The 21572-nt window shown below is 42.1% G+C and overlaps 2 protein-coding genes across 3 annotated transcripts; one reads left to right on the top strand and one right to left on the bottom strand.

The window, feature by feature from the left end:
* The first annotated feature begins 693 nt into the window (after nucleotides 1-693).
* wbp1 (WW domain binding protein 1) lies at nucleotides 694-10134 on the top strand. Its single transcript, XM_006788936.3, has 4 exons — nucleotides 694-938; nucleotides 2027-2129; nucleotides 3195-3362; nucleotides 4323-10134. Exons 1-4 carry the CDS (start codon nucleotides 876-878, stop codon nucleotides 4841-4843), a joined length of 855 nt encoding a protein of 284 aa, XP_006788999.2. The 5' UTR covers nucleotides 694-875; the 3' UTR covers nucleotides 4844-10134.
* A 3032-nt stretch (nucleotides 10135-13166) lies between these two features.
* Nucleotides 13167-20893, bottom strand: lman2la (lectin, mannose-binding 2-like a). Of its 2 annotated transcripts, XM_006788938.3 has the most exons (9): nucleotides 20647-20893; nucleotides 20241-20359; nucleotides 17874-17991; nucleotides 16090-16172; nucleotides 15953-15985; nucleotides 15468-15629; nucleotides 15242-15356; nucleotides 14262-14387; nucleotides 13167-14179 (listed from the first exon to the last, which is right to left on the bottom strand). In XM_006788938.3, the coding sequence occupies exons 1-9, from the start codon at nucleotides 20891-20893 to the stop codon at nucleotides 14037-14039; spliced, it is 1146 nt and encodes a 381-aa protein (XP_006789001.2). In that variant the 3' UTR covers nucleotides 13167-14036. The 2 variants fall into 2 exon arrangements, with proteins under 2 accessions (XP_006789001.2, XP_006789000.3); XM_006788937.3 differs by lacking the exon at nucleotides 15953-15985 and having other exon boundaries at nucleotides 20647-20855.
* Between the last annotated feature and the right edge of the window lie 679 nt (nucleotides 20894-21572).

Raw genomic sequence — 21572 nt, 5'->3', positions numbered from 1 at the left:
GTAAAATGCTCTATAGTCTTTTTCACTAAAGTCAGTGCTACAAAATAAGACCAAAATAAATGGTATCAGGTCTTTGGGCAAATGTCACAAAAAGAGCAGAATAGAATATTCATCCCTTGGGGAGGGACCATAATTTCGTTCCAGCAGCACAAAACCAGTTCACCATAAATACAAAGAAGAAAAAGAAAAAAAAGCAGGTACAAATAATTAACTATAGAATATCAGCATCTATATCTTATTTTTGCAGGAAGATTTAAAGCGCTGAATTAAATCTATTAATTCTTTAAATTAAATGATCATTTTTGGAAACGTTTTTAAGTCAAAGTCCTTAACAAGTTTACTTTCATGGTAAGTATGAAGTTTGTCTTTTATGAAATGAATAGGTGCTTATTCATGGTATTTCTTTAAGCTTTGCGTTAAACTTTTATGACCTCAAAATGTTGATTGAAAAAAAGTTTCAAAACCCAGTGCTTATAAATAATGAATGAGTAGTGCTGATTATCGCTGCTTGGAGGGATCTTATCTTGTGGCTGAAGAGTACTCATACATATATAAAATTTGATCAACAAAACTTTACTCTTTGTTTGAAAGAAGTCATTTTCTTCAGTGAACTTGAACCCGCATTCTGTGAAGTCATATGCTTTCTCTTGCACCGCGACGGGCTCTGTTCCGCACACACAGCGCCCCCTGGTGTCCAAGGCTGCGCACCTTTTCGCCTCAGTACCAGCGCGGTACCTCAGATTGAGAACAACAAAAACATGTCCTAGAGGTTGAACCGTTACTAGCTACAGCCGACTGCTGTCACCGCAACAAGTCGTCACTTCGACGGACTGATATATGATTCCCGTCGTGACAACGGCCGACAACCCAGAAAGATGGCACAGAAAGCACTGGGATCCATTGTTGGTCTTCTTTGCACCGGGACCTATCTTGTGCAGGTAAGCCTCCGTTCGAGCTCGCGAGGTCGGCGGATGCTTAAAGGCGAGGCCGCTGCTCGTGGGCTGGGTGAAGGCCGCTTTCTGTCGAGCCTTTTTGTCTCCTTCACAAAGGAAACTGGGCACGGCTCGCGACTGTATTGCTGGGGATGACGTCAGTTAGTAAAAGTTTTTCGATAAAATTTCGACAGTAAATTGTTTTGAGGGTTGGTGAAGCTGGGGGAGCTTGAGAGAAATATTTAATTTTGTCTGTTTCTCAGTTTGGGTCGAGGTTGTAGAGATTAACATTAGCCGCTGCTAACTGATACCCGGCAAATGGACGTATTTATTCATAGTTGTTGATTTTAGCAGCACAGACGGGGCAGCCAGCCAGCCGCAGTTTGTGCCTGGCTTCCCTTACAGAGTCGCTATTTTAAATGTCGACCAAACAAACTGAAACGATTTGAACTTTTTAAAGCTTTTAAGCAATTTGCTGTGAATATATTTATTTATAAATGCTTTTCGGCCTAGTTTTTGATAGCCCAATGGTATTATTTTCTTACAGTTTACCATGAAAATGAAAGCGAAATTAGACGTAGCCAGACGTCTTACTGTCACAAACCAACCAGCCCATCCTCGAGTTTATTTTACATTTCTGGTGTTATCTGTATTATTTTGCTGTATTGCTATTGTAAAGGTTTCTCTTATCATAATCTTATTTCTTCATGATTAACAGTTGTTGTCTTTATAGCCTCAGCTTTTCCTTATGTCTTATCTGAAATGCTTTGAATTGGTTAGACTTTGTAACGTAAAGGAAAATGATGTATGTACATAACGTATATTGTTATTACTTTACTATTACCACTATATCTGCTGCTCTGACAATGGCATTCAGAATAAAGGGGGTGCATTTAAGTGGCGTGTACTTTCAAATGTCTAAATATAGGTTACACGAAGGACAGAAAACTGGCACAGAAATGTGAGTGAGTCAGGTTAAACAGAAATCCTAGAAACAGGGCATTTGCTCAAGAGTTTGCTGTGCATATTCTTGTTAACTTGTGCAATTGATTGTTGACTGAAGCCTTTGCTTTGTTTACCTTTGTGTATTTAAGGGGAAGGAGTTCTGTTTTGGGGTAAACAATGAGCAGTACCGCTGTGAGATGGGGTACTGCTGTGGTGAAACAGAATGCTGCACTTACTACTATGAACTCTGGTGTAAGTATAATTACTATTTTCTGATTATTCATTCATTTCATCATTTAATTCAGATACATAGCACCATGTGTGATATATAGATAGATCGATAAATATATGTATGTATAATTCTTCAGACTCTGCTTAACTTTTGGAGTTGGCTTTACTTTCGCTGTTAAATGTATTTAGTTTTCATGTAGTGTTGAAATGAACCTACGTGAACTGAGAAGTAAAAGGGAAATAAGCCTGTGACTGAAAAAAATGTCCTGATTTATTTTAAGTGCAGAAAGACAATGTTTAATTGTTGTGGATGTTTTAGGTGTGCTTGATATCGTAAATGTGGAGATGTTTAGAATCAGGCTGTGACTTTTGTCATACTGCAGCTTTGGTGCCTGTTCTTCTAGCAGGAACCTCACCTGAAAGGTCTCTTTTGGGTTCACTGAGGAAGACAAATAGCTAGTACCTACTCCGCTCGATACAACGCAACTCTGCTCGGTTTTGTTCGTTTTCCATTATGATTGAGTTTTCAGACTCTGGGACCACGGTGTTGGTTTATGAGTAGCCATTTGAAACCCAGCATTTTTGCTGTTTTGATTCATCGAGTCACACCATTTACTATCCAACTGACATGCAGGCTGTTGAAATCACATTTTTGGATCCATTCAGATTGCTCGGGACCCTGGCTAAAAAAGAGCCTCATACCAGTTACTACCACCTAGTGGAAAACCCTAAAGACTGAATAGAGTTGAGTTGACTAGTGAAAAAGAGTTATAAGTACTCATTTTAGGGTAGCTCCCTAAAAATATCTAGGCAAAGCTCAGTGCTAACTGGTTAAACTCAGAAAAGAGACTCTTGTCAACTCTGTTTTATCTTCTTAGACACCACCATCAGCAGTGATGAATTTTCCACCATGTATTTGAAGCTGTTGCAAAATTATTTCCTTCACCTCTGAAGTCCTACACTGCAGGAAAATAAACAAACAAAAAAACATTTAAAAAACTCCAAAAGGCTTATAAGGGAGCTATTCCTGTGTGCCCCACATCCCCTCATTGGAGAAATGACTTTTGAGTTTGTCCCTTCTCACAGGGTTCTGGTTGGTATGGACCTTAATCATCATGCTGAGCTGCTGTTGTGCCTATCGACACCGGAGGGTTAAAATGCGTCTTCAGCAGGAGCAGCGCCAGCGGGAGATCAGCCTCATGGCCTACCAAGGAGCCTCCAGCTCCTTTATTTCACCTCCACCTCTCAATTTAAGTGAGTAGTTTTCCTCCTCGTGCTGAACATAGTCGTCTAGGTTTCTATGGTTTTGCAACCTGATGTTGTTTGTGAACCTCTAATTCATCCCAGCGCTGATATTTAGCTATTCTCAGAGTCATGAAAATCTCACAGGCTTAATATTTGCAGCTTCTCTGGGCACTGCTCAAACTCTGTATTCATAGGTGGTACATTGAACTCTGCTCTCTACCACACATATGTCCATGGGGCAGCAGCACATCTTGGAATCTTTATCCCTAAAACATAATACTCCATGTTCTCCCCTCCTCCTAACAGATTAAGCAGCTGCCTTTTTCTCAAAGTCATGATCTTAGAATTGGAGAAGGTGATCATGCTAATCTTGTTATACAAAGCGTGTATTACATAGTTATGGTCTGAAGCTGGCCGAGCCACAGCAGAGATGCCACTCTAATGTCAGCGATCACTGTACCTCAGCTTGAACATGATATGTCCACTGATATCACAAATAGGAGCTGGATAAGGTGTACACTTACCAGAAGCCCACTCCAAACATGCTTGACTTTATATCAAGAATGTGAACACAACTCTAACTGTGTGCATACTTAGACAGTGACTCACTTGCACAGGGACCCTGGCAACATGTAGTGTAGTTGCTTTTCACTTCAGATAAGTGTCGGCACAATAAGAAACTATTTCTGTGTAAATTCATAGATTCGTGGGATCCACATTTATATAAGGTGAAAGCCTTAAAAAGGAGTCAGAGTGTGCATCACAGTGTGTGCTTTTTGGGTTGTTAGTTTAGACCCAAAAGTGACTGAGAGTGAACTTTTTTCCTGTCTAATCAACAGTTTGATAGATTTGGTTTTGTAGTGAGTGTTTCCTGACAAGTTTATGATTACCAGTTAGCAGATTAAAGTTGAAGTTAGTTGATTATAATGATGGTTCAAAGCTGAAGCTTCTGTATCTGCTCACTTTCAGGATTTTGGAATGACTGCAAGCTTCCTGACTATGAAGAGGTAGTTGGCCACCCTCCGACACCTCCTCCTCCTTACTCTGAAAATCCTCCTGAGTGTATCCCTGTAGTCGTTCCACAAGTGAACCAGCCGGATGCTTCTTCTGTGCCACAACCCCTCGCCGAGGATGAGCCGAGGGTGGACTGTCAGGCCTCCAGTTCGTCATCAGACCAGGAGGCGGTGTCGCTCCCAATCCAAGTACAGTGTGCGGCAGAGGAGAATGTAGAGGCGGCAGAGGAGGACGAGGAGCTTGTGACTCGGCGTCGGCACGTAACCGGCGACTCAGGGATTGAGGTGTGCGTTTGCCAGCTTGACGTAGACGAAGGCTCAGGGCTTGAGGAGGAAAGCGAAGAGGAGCAGCGTATGTGTAAGGTCGCCGGGAGGGACTGCTGCTCCGCCCCCCAACAGCAAACCTTAAGACAGAAGGAGCATGCCTCAGAGCTGCCTAGCCAGACTAGCACCAGCAATGGAGACCACGTGGTGTGATCCACAGCGTAACCAACCAGCCAACTGGTGCAGCTTCCACAACCACAGGGAGACCGTCTTGTGTTTTAATTCTCTAAACTAACTAACTTAGACATGACATCTAGGTGATGATGATAATGATAAATAATCCGTAATAGCTCCAGATTAGGAAAAATTATTATAATGTGTGGACAATTTTTTTTTCTTTGCTTTTCTAATTGGGGAGCAAGCAATCATGTGTTGTAGCCCCATTAGGTGTTTTTATTTAGTACTAACCATGAGAAAGTTATTGGGTGGTTAGAAGACAGCAGTTGATTGTGAACCAGAATTGACGTCATTGTGACTGTCCTTTAGCCCTGCTGTCATATTTCAGGCCTTGGTCAAAACATCTCCAACCATCCCTCCTGTCTGACATTTTATCTCCGGTGGAGGCGATTATTCAGGAGCGTATCAACGCAGTCAGCTGCATTCCTCTCGTATTCCCCACCCCCACCCCCACCCAAGCTACAACTAAGCAGAGGAAGCAGCAGCAAACATTTTGAAACTGTAGGATGAGACTGGATGAAATCAACAACAGATTATCTTTCATTTTCCCCAAAGCTCTGTGTGTGCAAGACTGCGGCCTCTGCTGTGAAATCCAGGGCACAGCTGCGTAGTGATGTCACGTCTGAGGTCATGATCACCAGCATCTGGTGTGAAAACTTTGGGACTCGAGCAAGGAAGGCCGTACACTCACTGGTGGAAGAGCAAAGAGTTTAGTTCATTCTTAGGATGCTGAATGGCACACGAACCCCCCTTTTTAGACGACTTTCTCCTCACCCTTTGTGCAGTCTCCTCGGCCATGTCACCAACAGTCACCATGACATTTGGGATACTCAGCATTTCAGCGGTTTATGGATTGTGTGCATGTAATCTCACTCTGGTTGTAGATTGCATTAAATCCATAGTAGTGATGCCACCAAACTTATTACTTAATAAAAAAGCCTTGCGGTGGCTCTGTATTGCCGTGCTCAGTACGTCGTTTGGATGTTCATATAAAAGAATGCGGTTTTCATTTCGTAGCCAGCTGTGCTTCAGTAAATGCCACAGGTGTCACTTTTAATTGCAACAAAGCTCCAAACAGGGGCTGCTGGAGTGCGTCGTAGTAGCGGTTGTAGTGCTTGGGTGTTTCAGTGCAGTAGGGAAACATTGAGATGTGTGTCTGTGTGTTTCTTTCAAAGTGCTGTGTTGCCTGGTTGAAAAGACTGAGGTGAGGTTACTATTAAAAGCACTGGTGTTTTGCATGAGGCATGGTTTATATGTGTTTATATATGAGCTCATTTGTATCCTGGGAGGAGATGTGGATCTCTTTTGGGTTTCTGTCAGAAAGAAATCATCAGCTAAATCAAACATGAGGAGCTACCCGCCTGTGGCGACCCCCTTGTGAATAAGGGGACGGCCGAAAGTAGCGTTTTAGGATTTCCTAGTACTTGTGCTACTTGCTTTGCTTATTATTTTGTTGCAGTAATAATGACTGCACAAGTTTGAGCACCGATGTTGGGGGAAAGAAAGGGACTGAGGTTTAACATTAGCTGTCTGGATCGAATATGTTAGTGTTGTTTTGACCGTGTGAGCCATGTCGTGCTGATAGCTTGTTAGCTCAGGCTGCCTTGGCTCTCTATCTGGCCCCTGTAACTCTTGGCAGTGTGAGGGGATTTGCAGTGGTATATTCCATTGGCAGCAGAGGGCCCGGTGCATTAGCAGGTTGAGATGGATGCAGGCTGTCCTCTGCAGTCAATTCGGTGTTGGTACAGCAGCCAAATCTATTGTGATTGACTACATGCTGCTTGCGCCGCACACCGTGCAGTTTTTGTTTAGAACATAGCCAGTCAAACCGGTTGTAGTCAGATTTAGATATTCTTGTCTGTGCAAGATGAGCAGTAACTGATAAGTTAGTAAATATTTCATTGAGAGTTTATTTTGGAACAACGGTGAATAACTTTTTGTCTGCTCTGATAGCACGTGTCCAAAAGGACACAGTGTAGAGACTCAGGTCAGTCAGTCTGCTTCACACACGCACTCACCAAGTCCTGCTTCCATTTGGCCTTTATCACCAGTAAACGTCTCGGTGCAGTACTCTCTGTTCTAGATGATTTCACCAAGGGTAACAATAGTTCACATGCACTCTGTCTGTCTGATGTTGCTTCACAATCTTCACATGTGTTTTGATTTTTCCTTTAAATACCATAGAGTTAGAAGACATTTCCATCTGGCAAAGCGGGGAACAAAGGCTAGCATTTCAAGCTTGCTGGTTATATTTATGCGGCTTTGAATGCTTCTTTATTTTCAGTGCTGAATGAACTCTGACAAGGACACATTTGAACTGAACATTGTTGGCCCTGTTAGCAGAACACAACACTTGAGTTCTGTGCACAAATATGTAATTTTAGGCAGCTCTGTGGCTCATGAATCAGTTTTGTTATTTCCCCCCAGCTAGCAGAAGCCTCTTCTGGTTGTGGCTGTGCATGCTAAAAAAAAACGAAAACAAGTGGGCCACTGCGTCAGGCGTTTGAGAGCAGAATGAAAATATGTGAATGCACAGCTGCCTGAAATTTCATATTCATGTAAACGGGCGTCTTTAAACTTGCTGTGATGGCGTTATACAAGATTAGTTAGAGGTTCGCAGTCTGTGTGCTGTGCGGTCGAGCTGGTGCTTTAACATGAAGCCATACTAACACGACAGCGACCTTATCAGAGGAGCAGTCACACTGTGAGCATGGCTGCACACCCATTAGCATAAATGATAATAGACATTTTGTTTGCCAACACACCTCGAGCTGCCTTGGTGCATTTATACAGAGCAAATGTCTTGATTAAGGAGCTGCACAGTAAAATATAAATTATAACCTCTTTGTGCGGAAGCAGATGTGATACTGCCTTATTAAAGTAGACTAATAGTCAGGGTTTTTTCCCCCCTGTGGTAACATTTGTTTTTGAAGCATGGTTGCTGTAGCTAGAATATACATTTCTGAGAAAAGTGTGCTTGTGTCTTAGAAAAGGATGTGGTGGGTAAACATTAAAAAGCCACAAGATTTGAACTGTTCTGTACAGCGTTGTTACCGGAGGGGCGGTTGTAGTGACTTTAAAATCTGTGTGTAGTTAGCTGTGGCACTGATGGAGTATGTTCAGACCATGTAGTTTGTGCTCAGTCTGTTTTAGCTTTTTTTTCTCCTCTCTTTGAGGTGGCTGTTGGTTTATTTAGTGAAATATACTCAGTTGAAAGCATGAGAAGAGTAGAAAATGTCCTCGTTCTTGTTTTCTATGGCTTGTTTTCCATTTGAAGGACAAAAACTGACTCCAGAAGAGTTTTGTTTGTTGCTAAGGTGGATCTTTTCTTATTTGTATACATATTTAGGGTAATAACAGAGCAGGGCAGGTGGGTGGTGGGAGGGTGGGGAATGAATAAGGGAATAGCGGTTTCTTCTGTGCAGGAGTGAACTGGAGGTTCATGGTTTTCCCCATTGCCAAACAACTGCTATGCCTCCCTGGTTTTCACATGTTTACTGAGAGTAAGGGCTATATTGGTCAAGTCCACCCATTTCATCGAGCGATTCATCTGTTCTGCGTTGTTCTTTAAAAGCCACAGATGCCGAGATCCACTACCTGAACGCGGTCAGAAGCGAGTCGCATGATCACCGTTTGGACTTGGCTGTCTTGTGATGTTGCAGTGGAGCTCGTATTTCTCTTAATAGCTGATTGTATACGACCACATATGTTTGTTTTATAGGCTTTAACTTTGCCTTCTTGTTTTGTCGACCTCAACAGAGATCCGTGATGCAGCGTAACCGACCGATCCCCACCCCCACACACACACTCCTCCGCCCCCCCAAAGCAGCGGCATGTTTTGCTCCGTCGGCCATTTATGGGCTGCAACTCCACCAACCTCCACCAGGCTGCGTCTCGATAACAGAAAGTGTAGCCAACACTGTAGCTGCTCGTTTTATTCTCAGCTGCACTGCTCCTCAGCTTGTCGACAGAGTAAACGTACCAAAGCCTTCGCCATTCTCGCGCTTCACGGCTCATCACTGTTTCGTACTCTCAGGGTTACCTCTAGCGAGCAGCGCTGTAGTTTGAAATCGACACGTTTTTCACCCACGAGTCTCATAAAGCCAAAGCAACTGTTTCGCTTTTATTACTGTCTTGATATTTCTTGTCTGCATCACGTATCTCTGTGAAACATACTGATCTAGGCTATGCAAAAACATGAACTTACTGTTATATGCTGCGACCCCTCCGCCCCTGTTTTACAGTCTCTCTGTCGTTTTGTTTGTGGGCACCAGTACAAGCAATATAACTCTCAGTACTTGTGGCACTGCACTATACTGTAATCTACTTCGGTTGGTCTGTGTTTTATCTATTTGTTTAAGAAAAACTGTTTAAAAAGAAAGAAAAATACTTGTAATGCTACTACAGTGATGTGGGGAGTGTCTATTGAGGGGCTTGAGTTAAAATGCCATTCTAGTTTTTAAATATATATATATATATATGTATATATATATGAATATATATATACCATTTCCCCTCTTATTTTTTTGGCTTTTTCTCTCTGCTTCCTTCAACCACTAACACTTCTGCTACAAACTTACAGATAAAACACGTTTAGTTGAGTATGCTGAAAGAGTTGATTATATTATTATTATTATTATTATTATTATTTGGTCTGTTTGACACTTTTTTGTCCCTCAACTTTTTATTCTCCATCTTCATGAAATTACAGGCTAAATATGTAAACATTGCCTTTAATCCCCAGTTAATACAGAACCACAGTTTTTTTTATCTATATCATACACATGAAAGACCTCAATATGGAACACAGTCAGCGTGGATCAGACCAGCCATTATTAGTAATACTTTGCTGAGCCCTCAACACTGTACTGAAAACATTTCAGTGTGATTGTGTCCATCAAACCTGTGAACTGTACTATTTTTTTTCTCAAACATAGATTATACCAAACAGATGGGAGGCACATGTCTTTGATCTGTGTCATTTGTCTTTTCTGTTTTGTTTTGTTGTTTTTTTTTGCCAAAATGGGAATCATCCACTTTTGAGAGGGAAGGCATCTATTTAAAAAAAAGCAACTTGACTCTTTCTACATTGTTTTCCTAATAACTTAAAAAGAAAAGAAAAAAAGCCAAAATAAGTAACATAGAAAAACAATAAGCACTGACTGACAGACAAAAAATGCTTTGGTTTTGTAAGAAGTCTGCTGTGTACTCTTTGGGTCATCATTTGTATTTTATTTTTTTAATAAAACAAACATTGGCGGACTGCTGATCGACTTTGAGTTTGTCCTTTTTGCAGAATCCCGTTTTCCTCGGGATCAATCAAACCTGAAAGGCTACAAAAGGTTCCCCGTCCCCTCTTGTACCCACATATTGATTTGGAGGATGATCACATGGTTGAGTTAATGCACCTCAGGCATTCAGTCTAAATTATTGATGAATGTCATTTAGCTGTTAGGGTAACGCACAGCCAGCCTCAAACACTGGGAAAACAGGGTTTAGCTGGCACACTTGTGACTCTTTAAAGTTAAAATAGTCAAACGAGTACCAACTGAAATCTTGAACGATATATAAAGCTCATATTCACACATGATTGCTGAAATAATTGTAATCATGATTAAAGTCTGTTCCCTACCACAGGGTTGGCACACTGAAAATGCAAAAGTTACGTATTTAATTCATACCAGAACCAGAGAACAGGCAAGTATTCAACACAGTTTATGCATATTTTAACCAAATCATTTGTATAAGGGTGGTGTGAGTGTGTGTATGCTCTTCCCGTCTGATCCTCTGGCTGTATTTGCTTAGTGTATTGAATGGTATGTTGAAGTCCTCATTTGCCTGCCTGCTGTAGCATAAACTGTGCTGGTGTCTGTCCTGTCTGCCATTTTTCTTCAGTCATTTATTTCCATTTTGACACCTTCAAGATCATTTTAAATGTTTCACAAAGTTTCTAAATGCTGAATTGTATGTTCATGAATGAAACTGATTCATTGAAATGAATTCAGTTCACAAATTAGCAACCAAATTGACATCCCGACATGTGCCAACGAACCCCAGTCACATTAAGGCATCAGACCTCCCCACTGATGATATGATGTTCTATCATTTAGAACAGACTTTGAAATTATATATTAAATTATAGCTGAATCACTATGAACTAAAGTCAATACAGTTTCTATACCAGAGCTCAGAATTGGAAAGTAACCCTTACCGTAGCAACATGCCTTTCAAGTTTTTTGCATTGATCGGTGTCATGAGGAGGAATAAACTTAAACAGACATAAACTTTGACCCATCTCAGCGTCCTGGTGGTGTATAGCTCTATAGAGAAGGCAGATTGTAGCCAGTCACCTTTTTGGCAAAACTGATAACACGCTGCAGCCTTCCTTAGTCCCTGGCGTTTGTAGTGCATCTTCTGCTGTGCATTCTTGATGAGGAAGCTGATTTTTAGCTCCTGCATTAAATTCTGGCAGATGGCGGTTCCCAGGAAGTGAAAAGATTTCACTGTCAACTGGGCAGCGATATAGAGAGATGAAGTCTGTAGGCGCTGGTAGTAATCCACAATCATCTCCACTGTTTTGACAGCACTAAGCTCCAGGTTGTTGTATTTACAACAGATCACCATATTAAGCCTTAAGGGGAACCAGTGCTGACAGACGGAGAGCCCATCATATGTCTGGCAGTTTCACATGCTTCTACCTCCTGTCAGGCAGGAAGTCAGCGATGCAGCTGCAGGTACATTCAACTGGGACGGCTTGTCCTGCATGACGGTGTTGGAAGTGGAAATAGTCCATGAAGTAACCTGGAAAAAGTTCCTGTAGAGTTCAGGTGCTGGAGAATAAAGTGCAGTGCCATGTTAACTGCATACTCGTTGAGATCATCTACCAGCATGCTGGCTTTATAGGCAAACTACAGGGGGTCTGAGATGGGGTCAGGGAGATATGACAGCAAAAGGCACTCTTTATAACTACAGAGGTCAGAACATTGGGTCTGTAGTCATTAAGGTTTATGATCCTTGATTTTTAGATACCTGGAGAATAATGGTGTGTAAAGAAACCCTCCTACAGTCAGAAATAAAATAGAAAAAAAGGAAAAATTGGTTTTCTGTGGCCCAGCTAAAGACATATGTAAATAGTACGGTAAAAGGGTGGGCTCTTTTATAGTGCTTTTTTACTCGAGCACTCCAAGCACTTTATACAACTTGCCTCATTCACATAAGAACTTTTTCTAGACCTAAGAGCTTTCTATCTAACATTCACACTTGATGACACACTCCTGAGCCACCCCAAGCTTACCGCACCTGGTACTCCCAGGCAGTCTCCCATCAGAGTACAAACCAGGCCTAAATCTGGTTGGGGAGGTACAGCGAGTCATCTGCTAACACTGGAAAATTGTGCCACGTCCCAAAGTATCCTTGGGTATCCTGCTCTCTGATGCATCCATTGGAGTGTGAATGTTAGATAGAAAGCTCTTAGAAAGCACTATACAAGAACCACTTCATTTATCATTTAGCTTCTGAGATTGGGCGTGTTCAGGGTGGCATAGCCGTAAACAATGACAATAGTAGGGCTCTACTCATAAATGTGTAAAAACCTTAAAATGCAGTGAGCCATCGTAACAGTGCTCACTACCCTCCATGACATTAAATACATCAAACACTTCAAGACACAGAAGCAAGATAAAAACTGCTAAATTTATTGTAAATCCTAAGTCACTGACTGCATACATGAGGCACAGTTTCATAAAAAACAATTTAAAAAACATAAATAAGGTAGTGCGGTGGATAAAGTGGTTACAGCAGCGGTCCTCAACCCCCGGGCCTCGGACCGGTACCGGTCCGTGAGTCATTTGGTACCGGGCCGCGAGAGTTGAGGCTCAGGTGTGAAATGTATAGTTTTCAGGGGTTTTATCGGTTTTCAGCGTTATTTTGTTATCGTTTTTATCGTTAACTCAGTTTTCTTGGGTCTTTTCACGTGTGTTATGAATAAATCTTCTTTTTTTCGGTACCGGTGCTAGTTTTATTTTGTTGTATTTATCCGCGACACCTTAAAGGCCAGTCCGTGAAAATATTGTCGGGCATAAACCGGTCCGTGGCGCAAAAAAGGTTGGGGACCGCTGGGTTACAGAAACAAATGAAGTTTCCAAAGACTGCACAATAAATAAAAAGCACCACCTAAGAGATATGATGACGTGTGGTGTAAATGAGAGTGTGGTGTCAGGAAGGGTGTGACGTGCTAAATAGAAACAGAGAAGTGGCTGAAAGAACCATCTTCTTATAAAATAAAACAAACATAAACATAAACAAACATAAACAGTAGTGAAAATAAAAAAACATTTTTTTAAATGCACACACAGACTAGGGTAAAGGTATGAAATATAAATAAACATTTTGACAAAGCAACTGACTTAAATTGATAATTTCCCTGAAACACACCGATCGCTGCCATTGACACATGCTATGTGTAGATCGAACGGCTAAAAGCTCACACATGATGTTTAACAAAGCAGATCACAGACTAACCCACACAAACGCCATGCATGCTAAAACAACAATAAGAATATAGAGCACATAATACAGCACAGTATAAACTGAGAGGCTTTTCTAATGCAAAGAAGCGGATCAGTGGCTTTTGCTAATTTGGTTAGCGCCTTGTACTGCAGGTAGTTAATGGACTTGCAAGCAGGAACACATCAGCTTACTTAAGTAGATTTCTTAAAGCTGCAAAATCAACATCAGTGATGTGAAAACCAGTGAAAAAAATATCCTCCAAATCCAGCAAACAGTACCAAAACACAAAAAAATAGCTGCTCATGAGAAGTCAGTGACGGTGCTGCACATCTGCTTTGTATCAGGTACAGAGGTGGAGATGGTAAGGCCGAGTTGGTGCACGTCAACCGGGGGGGCGGGGCGGGGCGGGGCGGGGGGACAAAGTGTGAATTGAGATCCTCCTATTGGTTCATGGCTACTGATGGCAAAGTTGGAATATGGCTTTTTGTGTAGCAGGGAATACATCCACTCCACTTCCTGTCAAACTGAGTTGTCCTTGGGATTTTAAAAAAACAAAACAAAAACAAACCAGTGCCGGCTGACAGCAGCGTCTCACTTTCAGTGCAGTTGTGTCCGCGGACCACAATAGCTTTTACAATCGGCGTCTGCTTTGTTGTTGTCCTCAGTAGAAGCGCTTGCGTCTGTTCTCATTCCAGTGGCTGTACACCACCAGGCCGATAACAATGAGGAAGATGCACCCCAGCATGGAGAAGAGCACGGTGAAGAAAATGGCTATTCCGCTCATCCCCGCATCGCTCTGACCCACTGAAAGAGAGCACAGCAGTGAGCGAAAAGCACACCCTCTGATGGAAACTCCACTAAGTGATGCGTGACTGTGTCATCTCACATCTGATGAGCTCCATGTTGTCTACACTGGGTATGGTTATCACGTCTTCTTCCTCCTCCTCTTCTTCCTTTTTGCTCCGCAGCACCGTCAGTTGGTAGAGTTTCATAGAAATGATATCATGGTTATCTATTAAGTAAGAATCAGCAAATGGAAATGTGAAAAAGTTAAACAGAAACCCAGAGATTAGAAGCTAATATGGAGTTCTAGGAATCGTCTTGCACTGTAATTCAGCTCAAGTGAAGCTGGCATTGTGAATCGATGGTGAGATCATTATTGAACTGCTGACTTAAAGGTTAAAATCCCAGCTCGCAGCGCTAAATATTCACAGCCCTGAGGCCATAATTTAGAGTTTTAATATCTATGTAGAGTGTCCTGTTACACAAGGCCAGATAACGACAATAAACAGCATCTAGTTTCTTTTTTCTTCATATTTTTACGTTTCCTAATCTCATTTTTACTACAGTTTTACAAAATATACTCTTGTCTGCATGATGGTGGCGTGAGAACTGACAGGTCTGCTACTTGGTGTTAGACTGTGATGATTAAATGTTTCCCTAATTCTTTGGAGAAGTGGATTTTCACATTTAAACTTCTTTTTCCAGCTTCTCCCTTTACAGTTCACCACAGCAGATCTGTCTCCATCTCTACCATCCTCTCCTCACACACCAACCCTCTGCATGTCGGCCTTCACTGCATCCGTTAACCTCCTCTGTGGTCTCTGTTTTTTTGTGTTTCCGTCTCTTTTTTGAATCCATTATTCTCAGAGTGTCATTGGTTCACTGAGTTTTTTCTGTCTGTCTCTCCCTATGTTTTTCCTTTATTTTGTACTAGCTTAAATAACGGCTCAATGTCACTTCATTCCATTGTTTCTGCGTCTTGCAGTTGGCTCAACGCCACACATGGCCTCTAACGCACACAACAGTTTTAAAAAATAAAGATAAAGCTAAAACCAGCCATTGCATTACTCTGCACTTGTTTACCTGAGAGATCTCCAGTGATTGCTGAAGCGCCAAAATAATAGCCTTGTGGCAACCGCACGCCGGGTAGGTCCAGGCAGTCCCTCCATTCATGCTGCCCGTCGATATCTATCATCACCTGGGCGACACATTTCCATTAACTTCTAAGGTTCACCACTTAGAAACAACTTATATGATACAAGCTGATTTTTCCTGCACGCCAAAATGATTCAAAGGCTGTGTCTCTCACCGTGAGCCTGCGGCGGACGTATCGGATGAAGAGGAAGGTATCGTGCTTGAGGTTGCGCACCATGGCGTTGCAGCCACCCAGCTCTGTGGGCCGGCCATCCCGCTCGTGGTCGTAGCTGATGGTGCCATTCCCCACCATTGCCAGGACGAAGGGGAAGATCCTCTTGTGGTCACAGGAGGAAAAGCAGAGAGGGAACAGGGCATTTTAACAAGAGTGAATCCACATTAGTATGTCTACAGTGACAGCAGCAAGCTGGGAAAAAGAAAAAGGGCTAAAGGAGAAGAAGAAATAATAAAATGGAGAACAATTAGGACATGCAGGCTCACTTTCTATTATGTGATTGTTTTGTGTTATTTCATAACATTTTATTAAGTATGACCCAGCTGTAACCACAAACAAACCACGGGGGGAGGGGAGAAAAAGGGTTAAATGAAAGTGGAGGCTGGATCATAGGGAGAGGGTCAGATGTTAAAAACACTGGTTACCTGTGTGCGAGGAGTGTATCTCTTCTTCTGCGCCTGTATCCAATTGTGTGCACAAAAGAAGAAAAATACAGCCCCTTTTACATAAACTGTTAATCCCACAGTGCACCCACACAGTAATCAGAACCACAGCAGCGTACCTCTATGTGTTTCTCCTCATTGGGGTATGTGTCCACAAAAACGCCCAAGCCGGTGAAGTTGTCCTTATTTCCAAAAACAGGCCCTGGAAAAGGATTTAAAGACAGTGCTGGTAACATATAAACACTAGTTCTTGTAGTTTATTTAGCACCATGGTTAGGTTTAAATTACATCCCATCCCATCCCGAACTTTTTGACATGGGCGCACCGGTACGCCTAACTTTAAAAATTTAGGCGTACTGGCACAAAAGTTAGGCGCACTCAAATTTTTCAACCGCATCGCTTAACACCGCAGTTTTACACGTGCACTTTCTTTGGGGGAAAAGTCCATACAGACAATATTCATTTCTAAATTATTAACTAACAAACTTGTGCTTAAAGTGTTTTGTCAATATTGTAGAAAATGTTAAACTTAATCATCATCTTGGCTCCTCTGACGACCTGTTTGCTGCTGTCTGCTGCTGAAAGGCAGTGGGGAGAGGGGACACTTGGGCAGTGTTTCCTGGATACACTGTGCTTTTTCAGCATTCAAAGATTGATGGCACCGTGTCAGAGCACTGGCTATGAATTTCAGAAGGATCAGGCCTTAACTTAACAAAAAAGTTATCAATCGTTCTTTTCATCTTTTCTTATTACCCACAGCTACATCCACTTCTCTCAGGCCTAGGCTGCTCACTAGGGCTGGGTATCATCACTGATTTCTATAATCCATTCGATTCCGGTTCGAAAGGATTCCTGATTTGATTCAATTTAGCCTCAGACAGTCAGAAATATTATAATTCTGATCATTTATCAGTACTGATACACATGAGACTTCATCAGAATTGTGAACATCACAGCAGATGCCTTTGTGTGAAAGTAACTGAGAATAAAACACAGAAAAACATGAAGGAGATTTTCCTGGTCTGGCTTTTTATAGCAGATAACCTTAAAAATATTCTGCAATATTCTGCAATTTTGCATAATTTTAAGAAGTTTAAATTTCTTCAGTATTGAACAGCAGAAATTAGGCTTTCTTGTCCGAGGTCATTTAAGTGAAAAAAGAAAAAGACAGCGCTGTAAACAACGGTAGACTGGTGGGTAATAAGCGAATGAATAATGCAGAAAACAGATTTGAGACGGGAAACTGTTCCTGAAGTACGCAGAGAGAGAGAGAGCTGTGCATGAAGTGTGATTTTTATCGTGGTGGAAGTAAAACAGCAAAAGTCAGAGGGAATTCATGTTGACATTGATCAAATGTGAAGCGTAGTTTGCTGCTTCTTTTGCTGCTGGCGAATTTTGGTTGGAGAGAGACAAAACCTGCAGCTCAGAATCAGCGCAAAAAAGACGTAAACACAGCGCGGACCCGACGCATCAGAATCGCTAAGCTCCGACAGTGTGTCCGTGTTTGGGCCGTCGGGTGAGAAAGCCGAGAAAGACAAAGCTGATTCTGATGCGTCGGGTCCGCTCTGTGTTCACGTCTTTGTGTGGAATCCGTTAATGAATTTATATCGCTTTATTCAAGCTACTCACCTCTCTCTTCCACCTGCACTTTCAACTGGACCACGGCCAATCAGAGAGGTCCCGCCCCTGACTATCTCTGATTGGTTTAGTCCACGATAGGGGCATAATGTGTGTCTGTTGTTGACCACACGGAGAGTTGCAGAGATTTTTTTTTTTTGTTACCCAAACAGTTGGTCGCACAGGTGCGACCAAATATTTATTTTTAGTCGCACCACTGAAAAATTTGGTCGCATTTGCGACCAAATTGGTCGCACTCTAGAGCCCTGCATCCTGTAGTGCTTACCTTTCTGCATGCGTTCCTTCGTGTACCAAATGGCCAACCCGTCACCGTTCAGGTTCTTCTTTCCTTGCCCGTGAATTTTAAAGTGCACCTGCACCTCCCAGTCCTTCAGATGGCAGGGCTAAAACACAACAAGTCCAATAAGCTACAGAAGTATAAGTTAAAAGTCATTGGTAGGCCTAGTCCTGTTCCACAGTCTGGTTTCCTTTTGAGTAAATAATGTTTCATTGCCTGCTACATTTGATTTAGAGCTTTATTACGTGTAGGTGAGGTGACTGCATAACACTGGACAACACTTAAGGATGGGTTGAGATTAAGCTAAGAGGAAAGGAAAATAGAAGCAGACTTCATCATTTTAGTGAGTCTACTAAGATTGAGGTAGATGCATGAGGTTTTTAACCCAACCACAGTCACAAGCAGCAGACGGTGAGGATGTTTGTTTACCAGTGTGAGATAAAATCAGCAAGGTTACAGTAAAGATGATAGTGGACAAGCAGGCAAGCCTTTGTTGAAAGCAAAAGCCAGCGACTGAAGCTTCTTACTGTAATGAACCACATCTAACCAATTGTTAAAACCAAATATTACCATCATATTGTGACTGAGCATAACAATGTCAAAAGCCCATTTTTTAAAGTCAAAACAGTTCCAGAACAAAACAACTTAAACTGAAAACGTAGTAAAGCCTCGCCCACTGAAGACAGGCTGTGGTTATCAGTGTACAGCAGCTCTTATCACGACCACACAGTCACAGCATGCATTTGTACAATAACTATAGGTCTAAACCTTCAATGTTTCTTGCAGCAACTACTGAAAGTGGAAGAAACATTTGTGCTTTACTATGGAGCAGGGGTGTGAAACATAAGGCCCACGGGTCAGAATTGGCCCAGCAATGACTCCAATCTGGCCCACTCTTTGGAAAATGTAAAGGAGGGCATACATTTAACTGTATTTTCGTAAATTTTACAGCTGATGACAACTGCACCCAAAGTCTTTCATACTACACACAAGTAAGAGAAAAACAATTAAATAACAGAATAGACAACAGAAATGAATGTTTTTACAATGTCTTCACAATAAAATAATAATAGTAATACGTGAGAGCGGTTGTTGAAATTACACTTCTTTTTCTTATAGCGAGATATAGGGATTTTTACTAGTCCGGCCCACTTAAGATCACAGTGCACTGTAGGTGGCCTCTGGTGTAAAATGAGTTTGACATCCCTGCTTTAGAGAAATCTAGCAAAACATTTTCATGACTGGGTACTTTTGGATGCTCCCTTACTTCACCACAAAGTATGGATCTGCATATTGGCATGACAGCATGACAATCATTAGCTCTCACACATCTCTCATTTCTAACCCTAGTATATCTTGCTTATTTACTGTAGTAATAATCAGGATTTACTGCAGGGATGGGGTGTTAGCCTGTGTTGCTGTGGCTAAGTAAACCTTATAAACAGGAAACAGAGTGCACGAGTCTGTTTAACTTCATCAGGCAACACAGTGGAAATTATCCTGCAGGATTTCAAACTAACCCTCACCTCTCCATCTGCAGCTTGTGTCTCTGGCTCTTACTGTAAATGTAAATACAGAGGTAGCTCCTCTCTTTTTTATTTGAACCTGCTGTTACAAGTACAGCTGAAACGACACAATATATTGCCAAAGGTATTGGGTCGTCTGTCTTCACACACATACGAACTTGGGTGGCATCCCATTTTTAATCCATAGGGGTTTAATATGATTTTGGCCCAGCTGTTGCAGCTTTAACAGCCTTTACTCTTCTGTGAAGGTTTTCTACAAGGTTTAGGAGTGTTTATGGGAATTTCTGGTCATTCGTCCAGAAGCTCATTTGTGAGCTCAGACACTGATTTTTGCACTCTGCGCAGGCCAGTCAAGTTCATCCAGACCACACTCGTTCGTCTTCATGGACCTCGCTTTATCCACTGGTGTGCAGTCACGTTCCCACAAAGCTGGGAGCATGATATAGTTCAAAATGGATTGGTATGATGAAGCATTAAGAGTTCCTTTCACTGGAAATAACTCCTGAAAAACAACCCCACACCATAATTGCCCCTCCACCAACCTTTATACCTGGCCCAATACAGTCCGACAATCACCGTTCTCCTGGAAACAGCCAAACCCAGACTCGGATTACCATCGGATTACCAGACAGAGAATCCATTCCAGAGAGCGTGTTTTACACCACTGCATCCGACACTTAGCATCAAGTTAGATGATGAAAAGTGATTGTAACTTTTTTTTTAAACACCTAAAGCAGTTAAGTCAAGGAAATAACTCAGTCACCAGACTTGCTGCTCATGCAGTATACTGGGAGTATGCAAACTTGTACACAGTGCAGCCTTTACTCACAATGCGGCTCCATATCGCCCCCTGTCTGCTCTGCATGTCAGGTGTCAGGCGCACCTGCTCGGTGGTTACCATGGCATCGCCCATCAGCTCCCAGTGGGAGGAGCTTGAGGAGCCCACACCTGGTAAAACAATCAGCACCCATTATAATGACAGCAAAACACATCTCACTGAGCCTGAGATCAAAGTGCTTTGTCAGTGAGTGGGAGGGGGACACGTGCATGAAAGATAAGAAAGCACAAAATATAAAGCGAGTATGACAATGCCACTAGACGAGTTGCGTGAGAAATAGAGTGATTTCATCCTAGAAAAGCGGCTAGTGCGTGCACGAGTTCATGAGTGAGTACATTATTCTGGAAATATCTGTCCTCGCCCCTCAGCCCGCGTCCCCCTCCTGTACCACAGGTACCTTGGTAAGGCTTGGAAAGGGAATGCTCCCGCTTCAGGAACTCCTCCATTTCGTGGTCATCGTCGGCAAAACACCGGCTTAGAGTAACAACCAGAAAAGCGATTGTCCAGCGAAATTTCAAAGGCATTTTCTTCCCTTTGCATGTAAAACCGAGCAGTAATTTGGAGCCACTGTAGAGACTGCTGCTGCTGGCGGCGGCCATCGTTGCTCTAAACCCAGCCCACTGAACCGTCACCTTCACTCCCATTGGTCCGCTGGGTTGCATGGCTCGTGACCATTGCTCGGTTTAGCTGTCAATCAAAAGAAACGGTTTTGACACGCTATAGGACTATACAGTTGTTTTAAATAATTAACGGAATCGTATATTGTGAAAATATTATTCTAATCGTCACATTTATGCTTCAAATACTTCACTTCACAAGACTTCACAGCATTCGGGAGACTTTTATGCATTAAAGTGCTTACTTTGTGCATTATTTGACTGTAGAAATATATTTATTCATATTAGAAAAGGCTGAAAGCAAATCTGGATGAATTAGACAGCTCAACAAACACTGGAATATAATCCAGTGACGCTTTCTGACAAACAATAATATTCCAAACTTCACCCAACATTATTACTGCCAATTCCCCACCCATACTGACAGATCTACTCTTCGGACCTGTTTTGTGTGTATCTGCTTCTGGTTATGTTGGCCAGTCTGATATCACGTTGCTTTTGTGTATTTTTATTTATATATTTATTTTTTGCATGTGTCACTTGTTTACATGACTGATGGCACTCGCTCGTGTGTGTGGCTCAGATGTGTTTCACACCCCTGTCCATATTCAAACCTCTCTGCACTTTTCATAGCGGTTTTGTCATTTCAGATCACGCACTGGTTTATGAAGATGCTAAGATGCAAACTGTAGCAGGTTAGGAGCAG

This window comes from Neolamprologus brichardi, chromosome 7 (assembly GCF_056152115.1).
Source record: "Neolamprologus brichardi isolate AB-2024 chromosome 7, ASM5615211v1, whole genome shotgun sequence".
Lineage (NCBI taxonomy): Eukaryota > Metazoa > Chordata > Actinopteri > Cichliformes > Cichlidae > Neolamprologus > Neolamprologus brichardi.
This window is presented reverse-complemented; position numbering and strand designations above follow the sequence as displayed.